Source organism: Papio anubis, chromosome 9 (assembly GCF_008728515.1).
Source record: "Papio anubis isolate 15944 chromosome 9, Panubis1.0, whole genome shotgun sequence".
In the NCBI taxonomy this organism is placed as follows: domain Eukaryota; kingdom Metazoa; phylum Chordata; class Mammalia; order Primates; family Cercopithecidae; genus Papio; species Papio anubis.
Genome location: NC_044984.1, coordinates 88,683,268 through 88,706,802, shown reverse-complemented (window position 1 = coordinate 88,706,802; position 23,535 = coordinate 88,683,268). Strand labels below are relative to the sequence as shown.

General features: G+C 44.3%; 1 protein-coding gene across 11 annotated transcripts in view; it reads right to left on the bottom strand.

Moving 5' to 3' along the window:
* Positions 1–23,535, bottom strand: part of PLXNC1 (plexin C1) — a 159,443-nt gene that overhangs the window by 38,765 nt on the left and 97,143 nt on the right. For 9 of the 11 annotated variants that reach the window (XR_002515781.2, XM_003906962.5, XM_021922774.2 and 6 more), the window contains exons 13-21: positions 22,003–22,206; positions 21,697–21,882; positions 18,619–18,721; positions 15,243–15,344; positions 14,835–14,938; positions 10,860–10,898; positions 10,505–10,629; positions 8,911–9,109; positions 4,577–4,723 (exon numbers count right to left, since the gene is read on the bottom strand). Coding sequence is in view for 10 of the 11 variants with exons in the window: in XM_003906962.5 (XP_003907011.2) it covers positions 4,577–4,723; positions 8,911–9,109; positions 10,505–10,629; positions 10,860–10,898; positions 14,835–14,938; positions 15,243–15,344; positions 18,619–18,721; positions 21,697–21,882; positions 22,003–22,206 (1,209 nt within the window). In the remaining variant the exon portion in view is untranslated. The remainder of the gene's footprint in view (positions 1–4,576; positions 4,724–8,910; positions 9,110–10,504; positions 10,630–10,859; positions 10,899–14,834; positions 14,939–15,242; positions 15,345–18,618; positions 18,722–21,696; positions 21,883–22,002; positions 22,207–23,535) is intronic. The other 2 variants (XM_021922778.2, XM_021922775.2) reach the window with 2 other exon arrangements.

The window sequence follows — 23,535 nt, the reverse complement described above, 5'->3', positions numbered from 1 at the left end:
CAGAACACTAACTATGAAGTTAGTAATGGTTTCAGTATTATTGCAAGTCATAATGGAAATGATTTGCACTATGGTAGAGAGAAAAAGAAAAAGCTCAAGGATTGTTAATTAACTTCACTGTTTCTCCACAAATGGTAGGAGTATTAAAAACAAGATTGCTGAAGTGCAAACATGAGGATTTAATGAACAATGGGATGTAATTGAAGTAACAGAGAATGACTTAATCGGGACAGTGGGTTGTTTAATTACGGGGCTAATGGATCTTCTGCAAGGACGAACTAAATGGAACAGAAGAAGCCAGCACTGGCAGGCAGAGCACTGTTAAAGGAAGTGTACCCGTAAGAAACTCCTGGTAGAGACATTAGGACTCTGTTATATATGAGATATTTCATTAAACGTAATTGTCCCAAAATGGTAACTGCTAGAGAAAGAGACAGACGGGGGTAGGCTGCCATAAATCAAACTGGAGGCATTCATATTTCTGCAGGCATGTACTTGTGTTTTTTCAAGAATTTCTAATAATCTTGAAAACTTTCTTTAGATATTTTTTTCAGAACACTGTTTTCCAGGGTGCCAAGATGCTACCTCTCAGATACAGCAGATTGGCAAGCTCATTTTCTGAGTTTAAGAGTTCAAAAAACCATTTCACACCTAACTTTGATTACAAGTCAACTTCCTCTTGCTAATTCAGCATGCTTGCTACGAGTTACTGGTTTTCCTCATCTCCTCCTGAAAGTGAAGCAAACGTCCCTTCTCCCACGTGAAATCCTCAAACTTTCACTAACTCCTCCAAAGTTCCACTCTTGACAAAACGCAAGCTGAATGAGTCTGAGATTCTCCATCAACAAAATCAAACATGTTCAAAATTTTGCAAAGGTGAAAAAGCCCAGCAGGGCAATAGGTCTTATTCTCGGCCGGATGCAGTGGCTCACACCTGTAATCCCAGCACTTTGGGAGGACAAGGCAGGTAGATCACTTGAGGCCAGGAGTTCAAAACCAGGCTAGCCAACATGGCGAAAACCAGTTTCTACTAAAAATACAAGCATCACCCCGGCATGGTGGCAGGTGCCTATAATCCCAGGTACTTGGGAGGCTGAGGCAGGAGAATCGCTTGAACCCAGGAGGCGGAGGTTGCAGTGAGCCGAGACTGCGCCACTGCACTCCAGCCCGTGCTACAGAGTGATACTCCGTCTTAAAAAAAAAAAAAAAAAAAAAAAAAAAAAGGTCTTACTGTCTTACGGCTGTCCGACCTGAATTCCTAGATATTAAGAAAAGACTAAAGTCCTGTGTGTGCACAGCCCTACCCCTGGCGCTGACATTAGGGAGGATGCAGATATCAGGGCATTCTGTCTCACTGTTGCCTCATTAAACACCAGCCTGGAATGCCTTGATAGAGAAGGATGGTTTCTTATGGTCCTGAAGGAAGCATGCTCTAGGGGACTTGGCTTGGATTTTTGGCAAGACAGAGGAATTTTCTTCTCAATATGCAGGAACAGAGAATTACTTCCCAGGGCCCATTTGTTAGTATCATGATTTCGTGTATAAGAAATTGGCAAGATGCCTTTATGTTCTAGAAAACCCCCCATACCTCGGGGAGAACACATCCTCATCTGAGAGGTGTGAAAGCTAACTTTTAGGTTGCTATATGAGGTGCTGCGCTTCTGAGCATTTAGCTGAACACGAGTTTGGGAGCCTTTTTTCCAAACGTGTCCCTGCCTTGGCACCAGGTTCTATCATTTCAAGTGGTTCGTGAGGACGCTCTTGATTTCTGACTTTCCTTTCCTTGAAAGAATCTGCCCCCAACCTCCCGCCTCCCTAGCACATATGGACACACAGAATCAGTTTGTTCACCACACCTTGGTTTTCAATGACATAAACCACCTCAGGCAAATTTGGGAAATCAAGTCCTAAAACAGCTGGGTGTACATGCTTGGGAGGGGCAGGTGGGGGAAGTGAAAAAGAGGGGGAAGAGGGAAGGGAGGAAGAAAGAAAATTAGAAATATGGTGGTTCAGGCTGGGGGAAATGCCTGAAAGGAAATGAAAAACTTAAATTTTTATATTGACCTTCTGCTAACAGTTTGTCACACAAGCACAGACGGATCATGTGCCTTCTCTGTAGCTTCTGGTACAACCACCCACCATGAAAGGGGGCTGGGCCAGGCCCCATAAGAGGTACTAACCATTTTTAATGGCAAGGCCCCTAAAAACAAGTGGCCCATTCCTTTTTCCAGGCTCAACTCTATGTACCGGCAAATCTGAATTTGAAAAGGAAGATTTATGTGGATTTCTGAAATTGTGATTTTCCATTACCCTTTTTCCCCAGGGGCTATAAAGAAAAATTTCAAGAGTCTGACATGAATTTCTTCAGCATCAAGTAACATTTTGATGATGAGTTGAGTGTTAACAAATCAGAAACACATGGTCTTAATTGACTGTGAAATAAATAATGTTTCAAAATGAAAGGGAGAAAACACGTTCAGATGTAAAGCATTAAAAAGGCTTCAAAACCTCAAAAGTTGCCTCAGACATCTGACTTCTTCCTGATTCCAACCCCGTCTTCTCCTTTCCTGTCCTTCCTGTTTGGGTCCAATAGTATCTTGACTGAAATACTGGAGGATTCCCCTGACTGTATTCATTTGCAAATATTTCTCTTTGGGGATCTTTGGGACTTCTAAAATGTCTTAAAGTAAAAGCACAAACATCATCTAGTTTGGGAATAACAAGCCCAGGATCAGTGAAAGGTGAGTCAACAGGCCCTGTGCAAAGTTTATCTCTTGTTCTCCAAGATACCCAGTGGTGTCCAGGCTGAACACACATCAGAGTTATCTGGAAGGTTTGCAAAATATATCCATGCCTGGGCTCCCTCCCCAGAGATTCTGATTCAGTCAGTCCTGAGGGAAAGCCCGGGCACTGGTATATTTGGACCTGCAGTTTAAACAAGGGTTCAATGAGATCTGGATCAAATGGAATAAAGTTTTAGGTAGCATTCATGTGCCAGGCAATGTTCTAAGTGCTTTTTATAATACTGACTCTTAATCCTCAAAACACCTCATGAGATGGGTAGGAACCATGACCATCATTTCCATTTCACATGGGAGGAGAATGAGGCACAGAGAGGTTTAGAAACTTGCCCAACATTACACAGCTAACCAGTGGCAGAGGCAGGATTCCAACCTGTCTGGCCCCAGAGTCCACACTGTTAACCACTCTACCAATAGTTGTCAAGCAGCATCTGCAGCATCAGGAAGCTGGTTAGAGAAGTGAATTCTCGGGCCATAGCCTAGATTTACTGCATCAGAAACTCCAGCATGCTGCCTAGCGACTGGTGTTTAGCGAGTTTTCTGGGAGATTCTGCTAGATGCTCAAGTTTGAGAACCACTGCAGCCCACTGTCCGGCCTCTCAGATGCGGATGGGTATATTAACACAATTCAGAACGCTGAGAAGTGTTGACTTTCAGCTCAGCTTCCCGCTCTCGGATGGCAGTCGTGCATGGCGCCATCTTCAATGGAGGGGTGAGCCGCACATGGCAGTGGCAGAAAACTTGAAACAGCTGACCTACGGACTATTCTCCCACCAGAGGACATAACCATAACACAGTCCGCGGCAAAGTGGTGCCTTCTCCAATTAGGGAACGAATTCTTCCCGGATGACACTGCAGTCCCCACCATCCAAAGCAAAGCCACAGGAGACTCAGCTCTCTTAATGAGCAATTCCCAAACCCCACTGTAATCTTTTCCTCCTCCACTAACGAGATCATGAAGAAGCCCAGAATCTTCATAAAGCTAAAGATCAAACCAAAACACAGCAGTCTCTTCTCCAAGTCTCTATTAACAGAAAAGCATAGAAAATTCCTAATTCTGAAGTTCCTTTCCCTGCTTGGCTCCCTCTCTGAAATTCCCGAATGTGCCCCAAATTGGGCTTTTTTTCTTTAGGAAGGGCATGGGGTGGGTGCGGTGGGGATGAATTAAAAAGAAGTTCTCAAACGGGTGAAACCCTCCAGCAGCTAGGCAATCATCTTCCTGTAGTGATTTACAGCGTTCCTCTAAAAATATCTATGAGATCACAGTACATTAAGTGCATGACACCAAACATTTGTAACTAATCCATGAAAATAAAGTAAAGGCGTCACGTTGTATGGGGAACGCAGTGGAATTTGTCTTGTGTTATCGTTCTAAAATAAGACGGCCTCAATTTGGTTGAAATATATCTTCACACATTGTCTTCCCAGAGCACAGCCATTTGAGAAATTCTGATTGCAATTATAAGTGCTGAATAGGGAGTACTTTGCATTTCCTTTGACGACACTGAAAGCTATAAGCAATCCTGATATTAAAATCTTTGGAAATTGATGAGTACCCCAGGCATCATTACAATACTTTCTCCCCCAATCTCAGTAATTAAAATCTGTTATGTGAACGCATGTTAATATTTTTATCAACTGTTTTTAATTAACTAAACACACAGGGCCTCCTGCAGTAGAAATGATACCATTTCATTTTAAGTGACCCACCCCCCCCCCCAATTCCCTGCCAGATTTATTTGGGAGTCTGGCTGGGAGCTTTATGGAAAACATACCACAGTACTGAATTCTGGAACCTGCCACAACAGCCAGTCTTCATTAAGTGTGTACAGAGCTTTGCAAGTGATTACATCCACGGGACCCTTGTTAATTTTCTGGTTCAGAGTCGTCACCAGCAAATAGAAGGGCTCTCCAACAGTCTCCTTGGAAAAGACACGAAGGTGACAGTTAGCTTTCCGTGGAATCCACTGTACTTTCCAAAGAATTAAAGTTTCTGTTGATGGCAGTAAGGCAGGAGACAGGAGGCAGGGTTTTCTAACACAAAACTCCCAAGAAAATACATGTTGCTGTGCTTGGGATTGGATGCAAAACTCAGAAAACCGCCTCCTCTCTCCATCGTGAATGCACATGTGCACACGCGCACGCGTGCACATTCATAGCAACGTGCAGTACCCACAGTATCCCTTATTTTATGTTTAAACTTACATATGGCAGACTAATGCTCATCAGTGGGTTAATGCCTAGGAACAGTTAGTAGATGTGGAGAGTGTACCTTTGTTTACATTCGTATTTAATCGCCCTTTAGCAAGCCAGAAATAAACGACATTTTAAAACAAATGCACAATTATCCTTAGTAACAAGGATAAATGTAAGAACTTTTATACATTTGCCAAAAACAATGTTTTTTGGTGTTAACAGCACTTCTTGAAGGAAGCGGCCTGCCGTTCAACAGTTTGCAGCCTCATCTCCTCCCCATGGGTCCAGCCCAGCCCAGGCAGTTCCCAGACGCACCCTGCACAGTCCCACCTGGACACGTTTTCCGGTGCTGGGTCAGAGGGACTCCATCTTTTTCCCTGAACCAGAGCCAATTCCATTTCCTTTAAGGTTTTTCCCCAAACACTCAGCCCATCCTGATTGGCTCTTTCTTCAAATTTAAGCCACACGCATTTTTCCTGTCTGGGGGTGGGACTGCCTCCCCTGCTGCGATGGAAATGGCTCACATTTGCAACCACGGATATCTGTATTCCAAAGGGCTCTGAGCACCTCAAGTGGGAGGCTGTGTGTTCTCTTTCCACGGCATCCTCCCAAGGCACGTAGCCCTGGGTCAGCTGTAGAGTATTTGCTAAATAACGAACCTTCCGTAATCAATGGACATTAGGCCTCTGTGGTGGAGGAAGAACCGTGGCTAGGAAGTCAAAGTGCCTTAGTGATGATGAAAGGCCAGCCACGTGGCTGGGACTTGAAGCACCAGTTAACAGAGTCAAGCTTGACAAGCGATACATCTGGCTGGGAAAGGAGGATTCCACTGGGTCTCACCTGCTTTCCCCTGCGCAGGCAAGTTACCTAAGACATCTTAAGTCTCTCAGGATCCCACCCCAACCCTGTCCCTTCCTTTATCCTTGCTGCAGGAATATCTGCCCTCCCCAGTCCTCGGGCTTCCTCTTGCCACCCTGCAGCTCCCTTTCGGCTTCTGTCCCCGCTGTGATACATCCTTAAGTTTCCTCTTCAGGGCAGGGCAGAAGTGGAAGTTCAGAAATTTCCAAGGTAGGGAGGGCAGCAGGACTAGTGCATGACATTTAACTCTCATGAGAAACTTCCTTTATTTAGTGGTTTACAACCTCAACCCTCTCTTCTCTTTCCCTCCACCGCCCACCCCCCACCCCAAGTAATGCCCTGACCACAAAACTAGAACCTCTTTTCCTCCAGCACAGATCAGAAGGGAGGCTGAGAACCCTTGGACAGGGGCTGCGTATTCCCGCGGGGGTTGGTGTCGGGGGCCAGGTGGGCTCTCGGGGGCTGTGTGAAGGGGTAGCTCTCAACTCAGGAGGCCTGTGGTCAGGAATTCTCCAGAACTTTCTGGAGGGTAGCTAGACTGAGCTAAGTAACCTCTGGCCCTACACTCTGCCCATGCTCCTGGGTCTAACCCTGGCTAATCACCAGAATCCCTTGGGGGCTCTTAAGAATTCAGATGCCTGGGCCCCACTCGACCTACACAGCTGCCATCTCTCTGAAGAATGAGGCCTGGGTATCTGTAGTTTGCATACCTTCCCGGGGCTGGGGGCAGGGCGGGAGACGGGGGTGGAGGAGGATTCTGACGTGTGGCCGATGTGGGGAATCACAGGGCCATGAGGTTTGTCACCACTGAACACAACTTTAAGGCAAGTCACAGCCGCTGCGTACATGATTCCCCTCCCCCACGGGTCAGGCTTCGACACTTTAACAGACCAGGGCAGATTCCATCTTTTCAGTGCACAGAGGGGTGGCTAAGAGCTCTTGGACCCGGGCACTGTCCCACAGTAGCAGTGAGATCTGGGAAGAGTCACAGCTCTTCTGTGTGTTCCAGTTCCCCCACATGCAAAATGGTCGTGAAGACACTCAGCTCACAGGACCGTTAAGGAGATGAAATGAGAAAAGGTAGGTAAAGCTCTTAGCATGCTGTCTGGCACATTCAATAAATGGCATTATTATTTTACCCACAAAGCCCTGGTGTCTTGGAAGGGAAAGTTACCTGGCAGTCACGGAGCTACTGTCACCCACTAAACGTCTGTGGGGTAGGACAGGAGGACTAGGGCCGTTGGTGTCCCAGACCCTCTTGAGCACCTGGTGGAGGGACATCCGACCCCTGCACCAGCTGGAATTATTCCACTGAAAGTGAAAGTATCGCCGACTGGCTGGATGCCACTTCCTCCTGGCGAGCCGAGCCGCCCCCTCACCACCCAGAGTGCTCGAGACGCTCTTGAATCAGCACTGTGAAATCTTGACCCAGAATGCTTTGCCCAAGGAGGCCGTTTGGGCTCGCAGCCCAGATTTTCTGAAATCTCACCCCTCTAATGCCCAAGAGCAGCCCTTCAAAACTCAGAGTTAAGAATCACAAGATCCAGTAGAAAAAGCTGGAAAGGGATTTAAAGGTAACGCCCACACACGCCCGTCATCTGGTGGATTGAAAACACATGCCCAGATGGAACGAGCCGTGCCTAGGGACACACAGCTGACTGGGGCTGAGATGATTCCAGAGCCCAGACCTACTGCTTCTAACCAAGACCCCTAGTCTGGTGCTCTCTCTACTACCTCAGGGGCTTGCAAAAATCATGGATTGCTGGGCTCCACTTCCAGAGCTTCTGATCCAGTGAGACCGTGGTGGGGCAGGAGTTGGCCTCTGAAGACCAAGACCAGGGAACTGAGTGAGAGTCCTGGTGCCTCCATCTAGCAGCTGTTGTGGCTAAAGCAAAGATAGTGGGAAACAAAAAATATTCGTCCCAGAAATAACTGGCTCAACATCTCCCCAAAGGCTCTGATGATTTATACCAAGTAAACAGAAAAGAAGGCAGATTTCATTAATCTTAATAAATGGGTATTGCCTTAGGGAGAGGAAGGGGTTGGTGAGAAATAAAAAAAATGTTGTGCATCTACTTGTAAGATTGCATTAAACATTAAACTAAACACAGTCTATTTAAAGCACTGCTGTTGGATCTAAACTTAAGTAGCACTGTTAAAACCTGTGGCATAGCAGTGTATCTTATTCAAAGTTTAATTAGATTTCCGAACTAGCTACAAATACACAATTATGCAGTTTTGCTGGAATCTGGATGGCTGGTAAAATTAAAGGATAAGAATCTTCTGTACCAGGTGAAGATCGAGTTCAACAGGACACCTTTATTTTCACATTAATATTTCATAATAGTAATGGCCAACATTTATGGAGGCTTCCTTAGTGCTAAGCAATTGCATGTTTTCTCATCGGCACTTCAAAACAGTCTAAAATCTTCTTCCAATCTCTAGGTTATAAAACCAAGTAAGTGGTGAAGTCTAGATTCAGATCAAGCCAACCCTCTTCACCGCTGGAATCTATAGAAAGTTTGCATTTGAAAAGATTTTAAAGTTCAATTAGATTACAACCACATGCACACAGTCACTCCAACAAAGCAAACTCCAGGGGGAGGCAGCTCTTTGGAGAGCTGCTTTAATGCGGAATGACGGGTAGGAATTGACTGCAATTAGCTTACAGTGTATTGGTAGGTAATGGGTATTTCTACAATGCTTCAGAGGGCCTGTAACAGTTTGTTCTCTTTGGTGTTTGAAATATTCCCTTTTCGCAGTACAATTTCTTAAATGGGCTGACTGGGCTCTGGGTGTGAATTGATGTGAGGTGAACTCACTTGAAAAGTCTCACCTGAGGAAATTCTAAATGAATTACATTTGCATAGGCCCGTTGCAGCAAAAACAATGTTTACTTTCCCCCTCTCTGTTCTGGGTCAGGACCAAGATGAAACACGGTTAAATGCTGACACCATCGAGCATTCAGGATTTATCCTGTCAAAGGCATCAGAGTCCGCTAAAAATACCTGCCTATTGTCTTACCTCTGACACTGCTGAGGGATGTGACACTTACCCGGAGAAACCCAGAAAGGCAGACGGACATCCAGTTTGTGAGGAGTTTTTCGACCACGGACTCCGTGCGTCTCAGCATGAGTTTAGGCTGCATGTTACTACACTGTTCCATCAAGTCCCTGGTCAGCACCTCCAGGATGCTGGTCAGGTAGACCAGCTTGGTTTGCAGGGCAATGGTTAGGAAGGAGGCGAACAGACACCTGTTGAAAAAGAGAGCTGGGTGAACCATCAGCTGCAGGCCTAGCAGGACACTGATGGGAGTTTCCATGGAAGCTCACTGGCAGGGCAGGGAGCTGGCTTGTTGGGTTGGGAGCTTTTTTTTAAAGTTTAGATTCTAACCACTTCTATCTCTAGAACATTTTCTGTGTTTTCAGCATTTAAACTAGAGTGGTAACAAGAAGTGAGTTTTCCAAAGTTTCAGGATGTTTTAAAAATAAAAAATAACACTTCTGCTTTTTTGATTAAGAATTTATGGGCTGGGCATGGTAGTTCACGCCTATAATCCCAGCACTTTGGGAGTCCAAAGCAGGCAGATCACCTGAGGTCAGGAGTTCGAGACCAGCCTGGTCAATGTGGTGAAACCCTGTCTCTACTAAAAATACAAAAATTAGCCAGGCGTGGTGGCACGCTGCTGTGGTCCCAGCTACTGGGGAGGTTGAGGCAGGAGAATTGCTTGAACCCAGAAGGTGAAGGTTGCAGCGAGCCTAGATTGTGCCACTGCACTCCAGCCTGCGCAACAGACCAAGACTCCGTCTTAAGAGAAAAAAAAAAAAGAATTCATGTGGGTTTTTTGGAGTGTTGGAGTTTTTCAGGGTTACTTGGGGGTGGGAGGGTTGTGTGTGTGTCTTCAAAATAGACTTTGTGTTGGGAGCTGGGGGCAGGAGGCTGAAGCAGCAGGATCGCTTGAGGCCAGGGTCTGAATCCAGCCTAAGCAACATAGCGAAACCCTGTCTCAAATTTTTTTAAAAAGGGCTAGGCACAGTGGCTTATGCTTGTAATCCTTGCAGAAGCGGGTATCGTGTGAGGTCAGGAGTTTGAGACCAGCCTGGGCAATACAGCACTTTTTTTGGATCATGTAGTAGAGATGGGGTCTGTATTACTACAACAACAACATTCGTGGGGTGTGGTGGCATGCACCTGTAGTTCCAGCTACTTGGGAAGGCTGAGGCAGGAGGGTAGCTTGAGCCCAGGAGGATGAGGCTGCAGTGAGCTACGATCACACACTTCAGCCTAGGCCACAGAGTGAGATTCCAACTAAAAAAATAAAAATTGTGTTGGGTGGTATGATCTAAATGGAGATAAGGCTGCAAAAACTTCCAATCAAACAGCGTTTGGAAAAGTGCATGTTCTCAAGAGACCACGTGCAGATAGTGGTTTGGAAATAAAATATAGGACTCAGGTTTGATTTCTTTCTCTCTCTTTTTTTTGTAGAGACAAGGTTTTGCTGTGTTGGTCGGGCTGGTCTTGAACTCCTGGCCTCAAGTGATTGCCTGCCTTGGCCTCCCAAAATGCTGGGATTACAGCCATAAGCCACCATGCCCAGCCTGATTTTCTCTTCTTAAAGGCTTTTAAAACATCGGAGAATGGACTAATACCTGTCCTTCACAGAAAAGTTCTTCTGCTTTTCAAGGGTGTGGATGACAGTAACAAGAAAGCTTTTATTACAGATTAGGGCATCCAAAGCTGTGAGACTTTCATTCTTGTCATTGGCGTCTCTGTTCTGAAAAAAAGAAAAAAAATATATAGTATAATACAAAATCATATGTAAGTTTAAGGTTAGAAAGTAGATCCACAATGGGTTTTCCAAGACAATGAACTATTTAATATTGAATTCATGATCCAAAAAAACCACAATAAAAATTCAAAGTAATAATCATGGAGATGATAATGATGATAACACTATGAACATCAGGCAGTCACTGGGCTAAAAATGAAAACGCAGAGACTTACATGCATATCTTCAGTGAAGATGTGGGTGAAGCCACCTGACTGAGAGGAAGGAGACACTTTTATTATTCATAACATCCAAAGGAAATGAAGAGTGTATTTTTGTTATAATACCCAAGTCCGTTTTAATAAAGTAGAGACACTATTTGCTAATCTGAAGCGCCCCTGGGTTTATGGTGGCTGCATATTCTCTAATATATAATAATAATTATTCAGCTTTCAAGAAATGCCACTGAATTCCGAAAGCCTCCAAGAATAATTATCATGGCATCAGTCCTAGGTTTGGTAGATGAAGGTATCATCTCACATTTTAGAAGAAGTGATTTAAGAGTTAAAGGAGGGGTCATTGATGAAGATTATGCAAATATCAGACCGCTCTTCAAGCAATTTACCTTCTAAAGATAAAGACTAAATTACGTTGCTAAGTTTTACAAGTCTTACCTAAGTAGCATCTACGGTTTCAATAAACAATGACACTGAAAACAGGGGGTAGTTAAAAGTATAGAATCTGGACCAAACTACTTGGGTTCCAGTCCTGGTTTTAATCACATACTGATCACATGACGTGGGATGTGTTACCTAACCTCTCTGTGTCTGACTTGCCTCATCTCTGAAATGGGGACAATAATGGTTCCCACCAGAGGTTTAGTGTGAAAATAAAATGTGTGCAGAGTAAGTGCCTTGTGTCAGTTATCATTACTGGTTTTATTCCTAATTTATAGCAAACTAGACCACAATGCTATTACCCCACTGGTTTCTAAATGCTAGGTAGCTCTGGAATAGAAATTTCAAAATTCGAGGGTTTGTAGTGTACCATAAATCTTATTAAAAATTAAAGGTTAAACTTTAAAAGTATGTTAAGCAATACTTTGAGTCCACAGAATGAGACTCTAAACTGAAAACATTCAGGTTTTTCTTCCTTTTTGATAATAGAAACTTTGAGCTAATTTTATATCTTGTGAAGTAAATTTCTTCTGTAGAGAATTTTGCTTCATAGTTTCAAATTTGCTAGCCCAAGCAAAAGACCTAAAACTCTTTTCGCCATATCCTCCCCTAGTTAAAAGCAAGAAAGTCCCAAAAAACAAACTGAAAAAAACCCCTAGACCCTAGGTTTGCATTTTCTAGTTCTTAATATTTTTCTGCTGAACCAACTTCATGTAAATGGACAGGAGAAACAGGTTGATTCTTAATCATAAATACTGAAGTGCCACCCTGGCTCTCTGTGTGTTTTTGTTTCTTTGTTTTGAGACGGAGTCTTGCTCTGTCACCCAGGCTGGAGTGCAGTGGCGCAATCTCAGCTCACTGTGACCTCCACCTCCCAGGTTCAAGCAATTCTTTTTTTTTTTTTTTTTTTTGAGACGGAGTCTTGCTCTGTCGCCCAGGCTGGAGTGCAGTGGCGCAATCTCAACTCACTGCAAGCTCTGTCTCCCGGGTTCACACCATTCTCCTGCCTCAGCCTCCCGAGAAGCTGGGACTACAGGCGCCCGCCACCATGCCTGGCTAATTTTTTTGTATTTTTTAGTAGAGACGGGGTTTCACCGTGTTAGCCAGGATGGTCTCGATCTCGGGTTCAAGCAATTCTCTGCCTCAGCCTCCCGAGTAGCTGGGATTACAGGTGTGCACCACCATCCCCGGCTAATTTTGTATTTTTAGTAGAGACGGGGTTTCACAATGTTGGCCAGGCTAGTCCCTAACTCCTGACCTCAAGTGATCCACCTGCCTCGGCCTCCCAAAGTGCTGGGATTACAGGCGTGAGGCACCATGCCCGGACCCGTGGCTCTCTGTGTTTTAAGGCTGTTTCCTCCTTTCATTCAAATTTCCCTTTTCTTCAGCTTAGATCCTCTGCCTACCCTTATTTCTTCTCCTATTTTATGCAACGCGAAGAAGAGTCAATATAATAAAAAGCAAGGCTCTAAAAGCCAAAACCAACAGGCAGAGCAAAGAACCCTGGCCTCCTTTGAGAACCTACAATCTCCTCTGGATTTTGCCTGTTGCTTTTTTGTAGGTGCTGAACACCCAAATCCTCCCCCTTCCCAGCCCCCAACCTCCAGGCCTAGAGGATTTGGCTTCCGATCAATCCATAAAGAGCCTAATTAATACCAGGACTTATCTACAGCCTGGAATGCATTTCAAGTGGCACTGTCTTCTTATGATGTGTTTCCCTGTTCTATCTTTTCTTAATTATTATAAATTCAATTTTGACTTAGGTCTTGTTGAAAGGGTTCTGACAAATTTATGCGTGTTTTTTTCCTGGGTTCTCTCCTTTAAACAACTTCTGACCTCAATTTTTATGGCTTTCCCAGTTGTTTTTCAAGATTATACATAACACTGAGTTAAATCAGTTTGGCTCCTTTGCAACTATCTCTCTTCTAAAATAAGGTAGCATTGTTCCTGGGATTTTTTTTTTTTTTTTTTTTTTTTGGAAACATTCAACTTGCAACAGTGTTCCTTTACATTCATTACTCTATCTTGTTCTTGATTACCAAATTTAGAAGATAAGAACATTTCTTTTCTCAGGCCACAGATCACTCTATTCAGCACTCAAGGGCAATCATTAACTGTAAAAGCCCACACAGCATTCATGTTGATAGTCAAAAATCTCCATTATTTTATTGCTTTTAAATTCTTAATGGGGATCTCAGATAGCTCAGAAATGGGACTCGTGATGCAACCTTTGCAGAGGTCCCGCACAGTCATCCTGATTCGGGGAATCGAATTCCCCTCCCCAGGCGATGTTCTGCCATAGAAATGGATGAGGTGGCAAATGGCAGATCTCAGTGCCTCGGTACTCTTGGAGGATAAGTTAAGGGAAACAAACTTCACCAGCACAAAAAGCTGAAGTCTTATTTACAGCCTTCTTGATTTATAACACTAAGGCTTGGACCAAAAAATATGGCAGGTGTTTTATGAAGGCATTCCAACCTCCAGACCCTGCATTACATATCATGGTGTCCTCTTCTAGAATTATAGAGAAACTGGAAATTGCTTACTGCATGTCTCTGAATTTCTGAACTCTAGGCTCCTGGCCAGTTGTTTTGGAGAAGCTTCTGGTAAGGTGATACAAACTCTCCTTTGGCCTGGAGAGGTATCAGCCATTGCTTAGAAGTCTAGATTGAAATGTGATCGTTGGTATTGATGTGTTTAAGAGGTTGGGCCTCTATGTGGTCATCAGATCGCAAAAAAGAAGGGCAAGATGGCGGAGCTGGGGTATCAGGACGTGGCAGTGATGATACGCAGGATGAGTGTACCTCGCCAAAGACTTGGGAGGATAAATGGAGAAGGCTGAGTGAGTGGGTGAGAAAATGGAGGCGTGAGAACATAGGTAAGACCAGCAACCCAAAGGGTTAAGTAGACGACTCCTCAGAGCCCCAGAACAAATGAATTAATCAGTTCGTGCATCTATGTCTACTAAATGAGGATGATACGAACTGATCAGCTGAAGAAAAACTACCGAAGAGAACCATAAGAACTTTACATGGCTAAAAATGCCTGTTTTCAACTCCAATTCCATCCATGTCTACTTTCCTCCCTTTTGACCGGTAGTATTTTTCCTTTCCAATTGAGAAGTAATAGTGAATAATCTAGTCGCTGCAATGTAAGTCATGCAGATAAACACAACAAATTGGCTAGCTCACAATTTATTGATTTTTAAATAAACTAGCTCACTTCCCAGCTACACATTCAGTTCTACATTGGGAGTAAAAGAAAGCAAAAACCATCACTCTGAGCTTCTGTCCCTCCTAGGTTTTTGTTACTGGGCAAAGAATAATCACCAGTGACCCATCACTGTTTTATACCCTAATCAATGCAATTAATAATTACCCTCCTCCCTGCTCTGCTTAAACTCAAACCATTATTTTGTACCAAGCATATTATCTATAGCTGCCTTGGAAGCAAACACTTGTTTTGACAACAGCAACAAGCACCTTCATTATTATTCAAGACTCAACCTTCGGAATATGATCAATGCTCTTTTACCTCAGGGAAGAAAGTTCTCAGAGCAAAATGTTTGTAGTCAAGGAAGGGAACAGTTCCAAAACTATCAACCACATCCAATTTATCCATCTGCAGCTCAGCAAAGCCTGCAAAACAGAATCCCAAGAGCAATATTTTAACTCAACAAACAATGGATAAGATCTTCTGCTGTTTTGTCTAACACAGGGTATGACCTTGGTTTTCATTAAAGAAGAAACAATAGATAATGACTTGGTTGGCTGCAGAGAAGAGCTGAAATAAAATGCAAAGCCAGGTCCAGGCCCTGCTGTTCCGTTGTCTTCTATTATACAAACAGTTCTCATTACTGTGGCCATCTCCATGTAAGGGTAAAAAAATAAAAATATAAATATAAAAGGCTTGTTTTTCTACAAATACAATTTTAGAGCCTACCGTCACGTATCTCTTTCCGGAGCTCGCTTTCCAGCAACTCTAGCTGTTGACTCTGTTTGCGACTCAGCTCCTTCGATTTGTGCCTGGTCACCCCCACGGCCGCTAAGAGACAGAGATGCTGCATTAGAGGGACATGTTCACTCAAAAACCAAAAATGAAAACAAATAGCAACCTTTACAGTTCTTAAAAACAAATAACAAAAAAACCAGATAGGGACAGAGAGCAAGAGCTAGAATGAAACTAGAAAATAGCATTGAAGAGCTGGATCTTATAAAAAAGAAAATTTCCCAGTGAGGGGTCACTCTGAAGAGGAAGATGCTGAAATGCAACAGAAAAAACCCAAAACCTTACTCATTTTACAAGTGAAAGCTAAATCAAATAACCTTCACTTGTAACCAAAGATCCCAGTTGGCTGAAATGTAATGGAACAAGCCAAGTTTCCCCACAGCTGCAGCCACTTGCATTGTTCCATTCTTTTTGAATGTTTGTAAGCATCCCTGGAGAAATAAAGTTGTGCTGCAAATGCAGAAAGGAACTGCAGATCCACAGTTGGCTACATGGGCCAAACCTGCATAGAGCTAATGAGGTGACATGATGAGCGAACCACAAGGAACTCCCATACCTCCTTACTGCTTCTAACTGTGCTGCAAAGGCCATAAACCAACCCAGTTCGGTTCTTGGGTTCATGTCCTTGCTCTGTCATTTACTAGCTGTGTGACCTGGGTTAAGTTCCTCAGCATCTCAGTGCCTGGCTGCCTTCTCTGTAAGAGTGCCTATCTCACTGTGATGCTGGGAGGATTATAAGAAGTAACTCATAAAAAGCATTAAGAATGTATTATTTAAAAAGTATAGGTATTCAACAATCAACCATCATTATTCTAGGAAGCTTCTCCTCACTTATACAAATTACAGCCAGGTGCTAGAGCTACAGCTACAGCGGTGGCTCACGTCTGTAATTCCAGCACTTTGAGAGGCTGAGGTGGGAGCATGGCTTGAGGCCAGGGGTTTGAGATCAGCCTGGGCAACAGAGAAAGACATTTTTCTGTCTTTACAAAAAAAAAAAAATATAGAACATTAGATGGGTGTGATGGTGCATGCCTGGCGTCCCACCCAGCTACTTGGGAGGCTGAGGTGGGAGGATCACTTGAGCCCAGGAGGTCAAGGCTGCAGTGAGCCGTGATCGTGTCACTGCACTCAGCCTGGGCAAAAAAGAGAGACCCTTTCTCCAAAAAAAAAAAAAAAAAGAAATTACATAATAGATGGGCTCTGCTACCAATAATGCTGGAGGAAACAAATACAGCTCTTCACTGGACTACTTCATAAAGTCAACAGTCTTAATAACATGCGTTGTGCATGTCTAAGAAAGGGTGGAGTATGTAGTGGTTCCCAAACTTACTTGACCATGGAACCTCCTTTTCCAGGACAGTCACTTGGGACCATTGTTCCTCAGACCTCAGTTTGAGCAACACTGACTTATGCACACAAAGGCTCATGTTTTCTAGCTCCAGAGACTTGCACAGGTATCAGCAATATAACAAGTGCTGGATGAACATCAGGTGAATAGATGCAGGGATGAATGAGTGAATATATGAGTGTATGGAAGGAGACATTGGCCACTGCCTGGACTAGCCATCAAATTTCAGAAAGGCAATACCTATGTTCAATCAAGAAATACAAAGTGTTTTTTTTGTTTTTTGTTTTTTTTGAGATGGAGTCTCACTCTGGCCAGGCTGGAGTGCAGTGGCACGATCTCGGCTCACTGCAACCTGCAGCTCCCAGGTTCAAATGATTTTCCTGCCTCAGCCTCCTGAGTAGCTGGGATTACAGGCACGTGCCACCACACCTGGCTAATTTTTGTAGTTTTAGTAGAGATGGGGTTTCACCACGTTGGTCAGGATGGTCTTGATCTCCTGACCTCGTGATCTGCCTGCCTCGGCCTCCCAAAATGCTGGGATTACAGGCGTGAGCCACCGGCCAAAGTGCTATTTGTTGGTAGATAAGACTTCCTTTTTCAAAGAAGGATGAGAGAAAATAGACTTCAAATGACAAGCAGCTCAGAACCACAGTCACAAACGAAATGGCTGCAGATATCAGCTACACAGATGTGTTAAATGGCCTAGGTGGAGACAATATGGAGTGGTGGCAACTGTGGTCAAAACCTAGGGAGCACGTTCCCTCTCTCAAGGGCATAGCTGCTACTCAGCTCTATTCAACGGATAATACAGAAATTTGGGATCCAATGATCCAAATCTTTCACATTTTCAAGAGATGTTTCCAAATGTGAATCACTAATTTTTAAATGTTATAAGCTACTTAATAGTTTTAGAAAATGCTACATGGGCAAAACAAAATATATTGGTGGGCCAGATGTAGCCAATGAGCAACCACCATGGGCTCACGGTGTGTGGATGAGCCTGGGACCACTTTAAGAGATGACATAGATTATTTAAAAAAAAAAAAAGTGTTTACTTTTTAGACACAGGGCCTCATTCTGTTGTCCAGGCTGGCATGCAGTGGCATGATCATAGCTCACTGTAACCTCAATTTCCTGGGTTTATGCAGTCCTTCCTCCTCGGCCTCCCAAAGTGTTGGAACTACAGGTGTGTGCCACTGTGCCCAGGCATGACCACACTTTTAAAGTGTGGTTCTGCCCAGAAAATCAAGACTGGGATGAGACTGGGGTGGTAGGTGGTGGGGGGTGGTCAGGATGAAATAACCAAGTCCTGGGAGCCCAAAATCCCAGAGAAGTTCTTAGAGAATTAAATAAATGAACATTTGTCACCACAATTCGAAGGAATGGAGAAGCAAAGTAGATTATATCCCTCAAATCCCAAGATACCATCTATGTAATCCAGCCTTCTATTAATGAAGCAACCTTAAAAAAAATTTGTTTTTTGTTTGTTCGTTTGTTTTTGAGATGGAATCTTGCTCTGTCCCCCAGGCTGGAGTGCAGTGGTGCGATCTCGGCTCACTGCAACCTCCGCCTCCCGTGTTCAAGAAATTCTGCAGCCTCAGTCTCCCGAGTAGCTGGGATTACAGGCTCCCGCCATCACACTGGCTAATTTTTGTATTTTTAGTAGAGATGGGGTTTCACCATGTTGGCCAAGCTGGTCTTGAACTCCTGACCTCAAGGCAATCCACCTGCCTCAGCCTCCCAAAGTGCTGGGATTATAGGCAGCAGCCACCACGCCTGGCCAAAAGAAAAGTTTAGAAAGCCCTCAGCATGTACCTATTATTCGTTTCTCAAAGTTTTGATTTGGGCTTTCACCCATTTATACTTAACTGAAGCAAACAGCCCCTGAAAGCTGAAAGTCTGCCTGCCTGGCGAGAGGCCCCAGGGAATAATTTCTCTGACAACATTAAACAGGGCACTTACCAAAAATGACAACCACTAGCAAGACAGGGAGCACAATCAGAAAATACCACGTGGAAGGAACTGACTCCTGCTCGACGTAGAGCTCCAGGTTTCCCAGCTTGACCTGATGGGACAAAGAATGTCATTAGACCCAGCTGAGTTGGGGACTGTATTTATTTACATAATTTCCCCCCTAAAATGGCTTCACAATACAAAAAGAAGCAGTGAGCTGGGTAGGATATCTGAGTTCAACTCTCATTTCTGTGGCAGATTGGCTATGTGTCCTTGGGCAAATCCAGAATATTCACTGTGCCTCAGTTTCCTGAAATGTCAGTTGACGTGTGCTGGACTACACCTTCAGAGTCTTAATTTTGGCCCTCTTTGCTCTGGGGGTTTTAAGTTGCAGGAGTGGGGGCAATAAAGAGGCAGTAACCTGTAGGCAAGAAGCCCCTGCCCCTTATTCTAAGGGAGAAACTCAATTTTTATCTTTTTTACAGGCAGGGCTTATTTTGCTTTTGTTTTAGACACACGGTCTTGCTCTGTTGCCCAGGCTGGAGTGCAGCGGTGTGATCATAGCCCACTGTAGCCTCGAACTCACCATGGGCTCAAGTGATCCTCCCACCTCAGCCTCTCAAGTAGCTGGGGCTACAGTGCACACCACCACACCTGGCTAACTGTTAAATTTTTTGTAGAGACAGGGTCTCACTATATTGCCCAGTCTGGTCTCGAACTCCCAAACTCAAGCAATCCTCCACCTCAGCCTCTCAAAGTGCTGGAATTACAGGTGTGAGCTACTGTACCTGGCATCCTATTTTGAATAAAACATTCTGTGGCAAAAACCAGATTGTCAGTGCTGATCAGATCATCCCTGAGGGATTTTTGCAGTTTTAGCATTTTTTTTTTTTGGTTATATTTTGTGAAACTTGTCAAGGGAAAAACTCTACATGAAGCTTAATTATTTCATTGATGTACATACAAGTATTAAGGCGTGTTTCCATCTTTGGACCCATGCTGCTCCCCGTGGAGGCATTTGAGCACAGTGGCTGGAGGATGGATTTGGACCCAGATAGCTGAAGCTCTCCATCCCAGCTCTGCCACCTGTGATCTCAGCCATAGAACCCTGGGTTAGGTACGCACATCCAGTCTCCTTTTTCCTCACCTCTGAAATGGGATGTTGGGAGTGCCTCTTGGTAGGCTGTCATAACTAAATGCGTGACGTCATCTGAATAAGTCAGCTCATGGCGCCCTCCTCAAAACTCTCCCATGCCTTCCCCAGCCCACCAGCCAAGCCCTCGCCATGGTCCACAAGGTCCTAGTCATCTCCTGTTCTCTCCGCGAACTCTCTAACCTCGGAAGCCTCTGCTCTGCTCCCTCCACTGCAGTCACACTGGCCTCCTTGCTGCTCTTCAAACACGCCAGGCAGCCTCCTGCCTCAGGACCTCTGCAACCTCTGCTCCCTCTGCCTAGAATGTTCTACCCCAGATAGCCCATGGCTTGTTCCCACTCCTCCTTATACAGATATCACCTTCACAAGCAGCCCTTTTCTACCCACCATTGCAAAACCTGCAGCATGGCCCCCCACCCCCCCACACTGGTGCTTTTTTCTCCATAGCAACTGCCACCAAGTAACACAATTTTTATTTATATTCTTCATGCTGTGTCTCTTTAGGGAACCTCCACAACGGCAGATGTTTTTGTCTGTTTTATTCTCTGTCTGTCCCCATCACGGCATAGGCTCTCAGGAGCTATGTCATGACGGATGAAGAATGCTAACACTTGCTCTTCTCAACTAACAGGAAAGGTGGAAACACTGGTGAGTTGAGTTGTTGTTCCTTATTGTTTTCTTGAAACAGGGTCTTACTATGTTGCCCAGATTTCTAGGGGCTCAAGTGATCCTCCTGCTTTGGCTTTTCAAAGTGCTGGAATTATAGGCATGACTTATCTCTCCCAGCCCAGTTGTTATTCCTGTTTTAAAACTTACTATTGGCTGGGCGCGGTGGCTCACACCTGTAATGTCAGCACTTTGGGAGGCCAAGGCAAGCAGATCACTTGAGGCCAGGAGTTTGGGACCAGCCTGCCCAACACAGTGAAACCCGGTCTCTACTAAAAACAGAAAAAATTAGCCAGGCGTGGTGGCGTGCACCTGTAATTCCAGTCACTTGGGTGACTGAGACATGAGAATCGCTTAAAACTGGGAAGCGGAGGTTGCTGTAAGCCAAGATCGCGCCACTGCACTCCCGCCTGGGTGACAGAGTGAGACTCTGTCTACAAAATAAATAAAACTTATTATTACCCTCATTTACCATACAGATGGACAAAGAGAGGCTCAGGAAACTCAAGTGATTTACCTAAGGCCACAGAGCTATTAACTGGAGCCACTGGGACATGAACACATTTTTGTTGTTGCCTTCCAGTCTGAAGTTCTTTTTCATTGTCTTTTATCCAATTATTTATGACAATAGATCAAAAAGAATTTATATAGGCTGTACAGAGCCTCATATGGCAGGAACACTATAAAGGGTGACTTCTGTTTCCCTTCTCAGTGGTCTCACATCTTTATTATGGGACATAAATATAGCAGTGACGGGTCCCCCAAACATATCTGGGAAAAGATTAATCACAGAAAGTATGACTTCATGGTGAAGGAAGCAGGCTGTGACCCAGAGATTATCTGACTCCATCTGATTCTAATGCTACCCAGAGTGTGCTGAAGAGGCCCTTGTTTGTTTTGGGTTTCTGCTAAGACATGTCACCTCCGCATTTGAGAAAGGAGTGACAGCTCATTTGTCAATGGGTCTAGAGATTTTGCTTGCAGATGCTACTGTATAAATGTATGGCTAGAACAAAAGCTATCAAGACTCATTAGGATTATAGACAATGGTGTGTCCAATGCTTTGACATTCAAACAAGCACAGGGATGGATTCAGCCAGCTATTTTGGAGCTATTTTGCTTGGGCTAGCAGTACCAGCTTTGTTTATCTTCTATCTAAAGTGAGGATCTGAAGATCCACGAAAGATTCCATTCTGGCCTCTGGTTTAGCCAAGGAATTATCACAAAAATCAGGTAAAGACAGCAGGTGGGACTGCCAGGTCACTTACACGAACTTTCTTAGAAGAGTTGGCAATGGTGCTTGCAGTCTTGATGCCTTTAATTTTGCAGAGGATGGTGGTGAGATCTTGATTTCTAGTAATATTTTCAAAACTGCAATTTAATTGCCCATTTTCCCCATGGAAGAGAGTAATTTCAATGTCTTTTTTGGAAATGTTGAAGTTGTCGTTTTCTTTCTGTGAAGAATAAAACGAAGATGGAGAAGTCAGAGCACGTGTAGAAACTCACAAGCATAAACACACCTTTCTGGTCAAGGGGGCGGGGCAACATCCCACCCAGAAAAAAAAGAAACATACTTGAATTTTCACTTCCAGTTCTGTGTCCACCTCGGATTCTACCCGATACCCGGTGAATCTGGGGTCCTCCCGATACTGCAGGGTTCCACAGTCCAAGTAGGTGTCTTGTACTCTCAGCTTCACAGTGACATTCGTGCGCACTTTTGAACTCTTTAAACTGGGGGCTAAAAACCCGCAGTACGTCGCCACACAATATTCAGAGACCTGGAGAAAAGAAAGGAACGTTTTGGTCACTTTGTGAATGAATGCCAGCTCTGATCTCTAAGAGCTAAGTGACCTGAGCAACTTAACTTCTTGGTGCTTCTGTTTTCTCATGTGTAACATGGGGCCAGCAATACTACCTCCCTCACAGGATTGACTTAACCCTACATTACATTAAATGAGGGCTACGTTAAATGAGATTATGCATGCTTAGAAAAGGGCCCGGCACACAGTAAGCACTCAAAATGTGCTAGTGAATATTATGATATCATGAGTGACAATGAAAGCAGCTGGAAGGTTATGCCATGGGAAAAGAAACTAAGCTGAAAGCAGTAGGCTACAGAAAGGGGAAGATTCTGACCCAAGGGGCTTAGGTGTCCTTGGGGTCAGCCTGTCTGAGCCCTCGGGAACCACGAGAAAAGAAAAGTGTCCAACCCCCAGCAAGGGCCAGCTCCTGAAGCGCTTGTTGCAGCTGAATCACTCTTTGTTGGGGGAACCTCCTGCAGGGCCTTAGCAGAAGTCACTAGCCACAAGAAGGAAAAGCCTTTTCAGGCGTAACAGAAAACAGGAACAATGCGTCCCCCATGAAATGAAAAGCATGAAAACTGAAAACAATGCAGAAAAGGTGGCCTGACTTACAGGATTAAAACAAAACAAAAAAAAAAAACAAAAAAAAACCATAAATAGGCTGGGCACGTGGCTCATGCCTGTAATCCCAGCACTTTGGGAAACTGAGGGAGGAGGGTTACTTGAGTCCAGGAGTTGGAGAACAGCCTGGGTAACATAGTGAGACCCTGTCTCTCTATATATTAAAAAAAAAAATTTAAAAAGTTAGTAAATACATAACATAAATATATTGAAATATATTGTCCTGTTTAGGTGTAAAGGACAGGCAGAGGAGGCTGCTGGGTTAAGGGAGGATGGCAAACATTCTACAGAAAAGCAATGATAACCCATAAAAAGAAATTTGTCAGGTGGTAAAAAGTATTTTCCCCCATCCCCACCACCCCCTGATACTAGAGCATAAAAAAGACAATAGGAAGGGGCAATTGGTGGGAAAATAGGATGTGAAGAGCTGAGATCTGGACAAGCACAACCTTCCTTTCCCTTCACATCTTTCCAAACTCTACAGCCCGGAATCTCCTGCTCACATTTCTGTCCACAGGATGAAAACCACTGTCTCCACTGCCTCAGCAACCCTAACTCCTAGCAGGCTGGCTTCTTACTGAAGATGCCTTCTAGAAGGATTGCCGGCAAGAGGATCACCCAACCTCATTATCCTCAAGACTCTACAGTTCTGTACTCATGACCAACTCGCACCATGTGATTTGC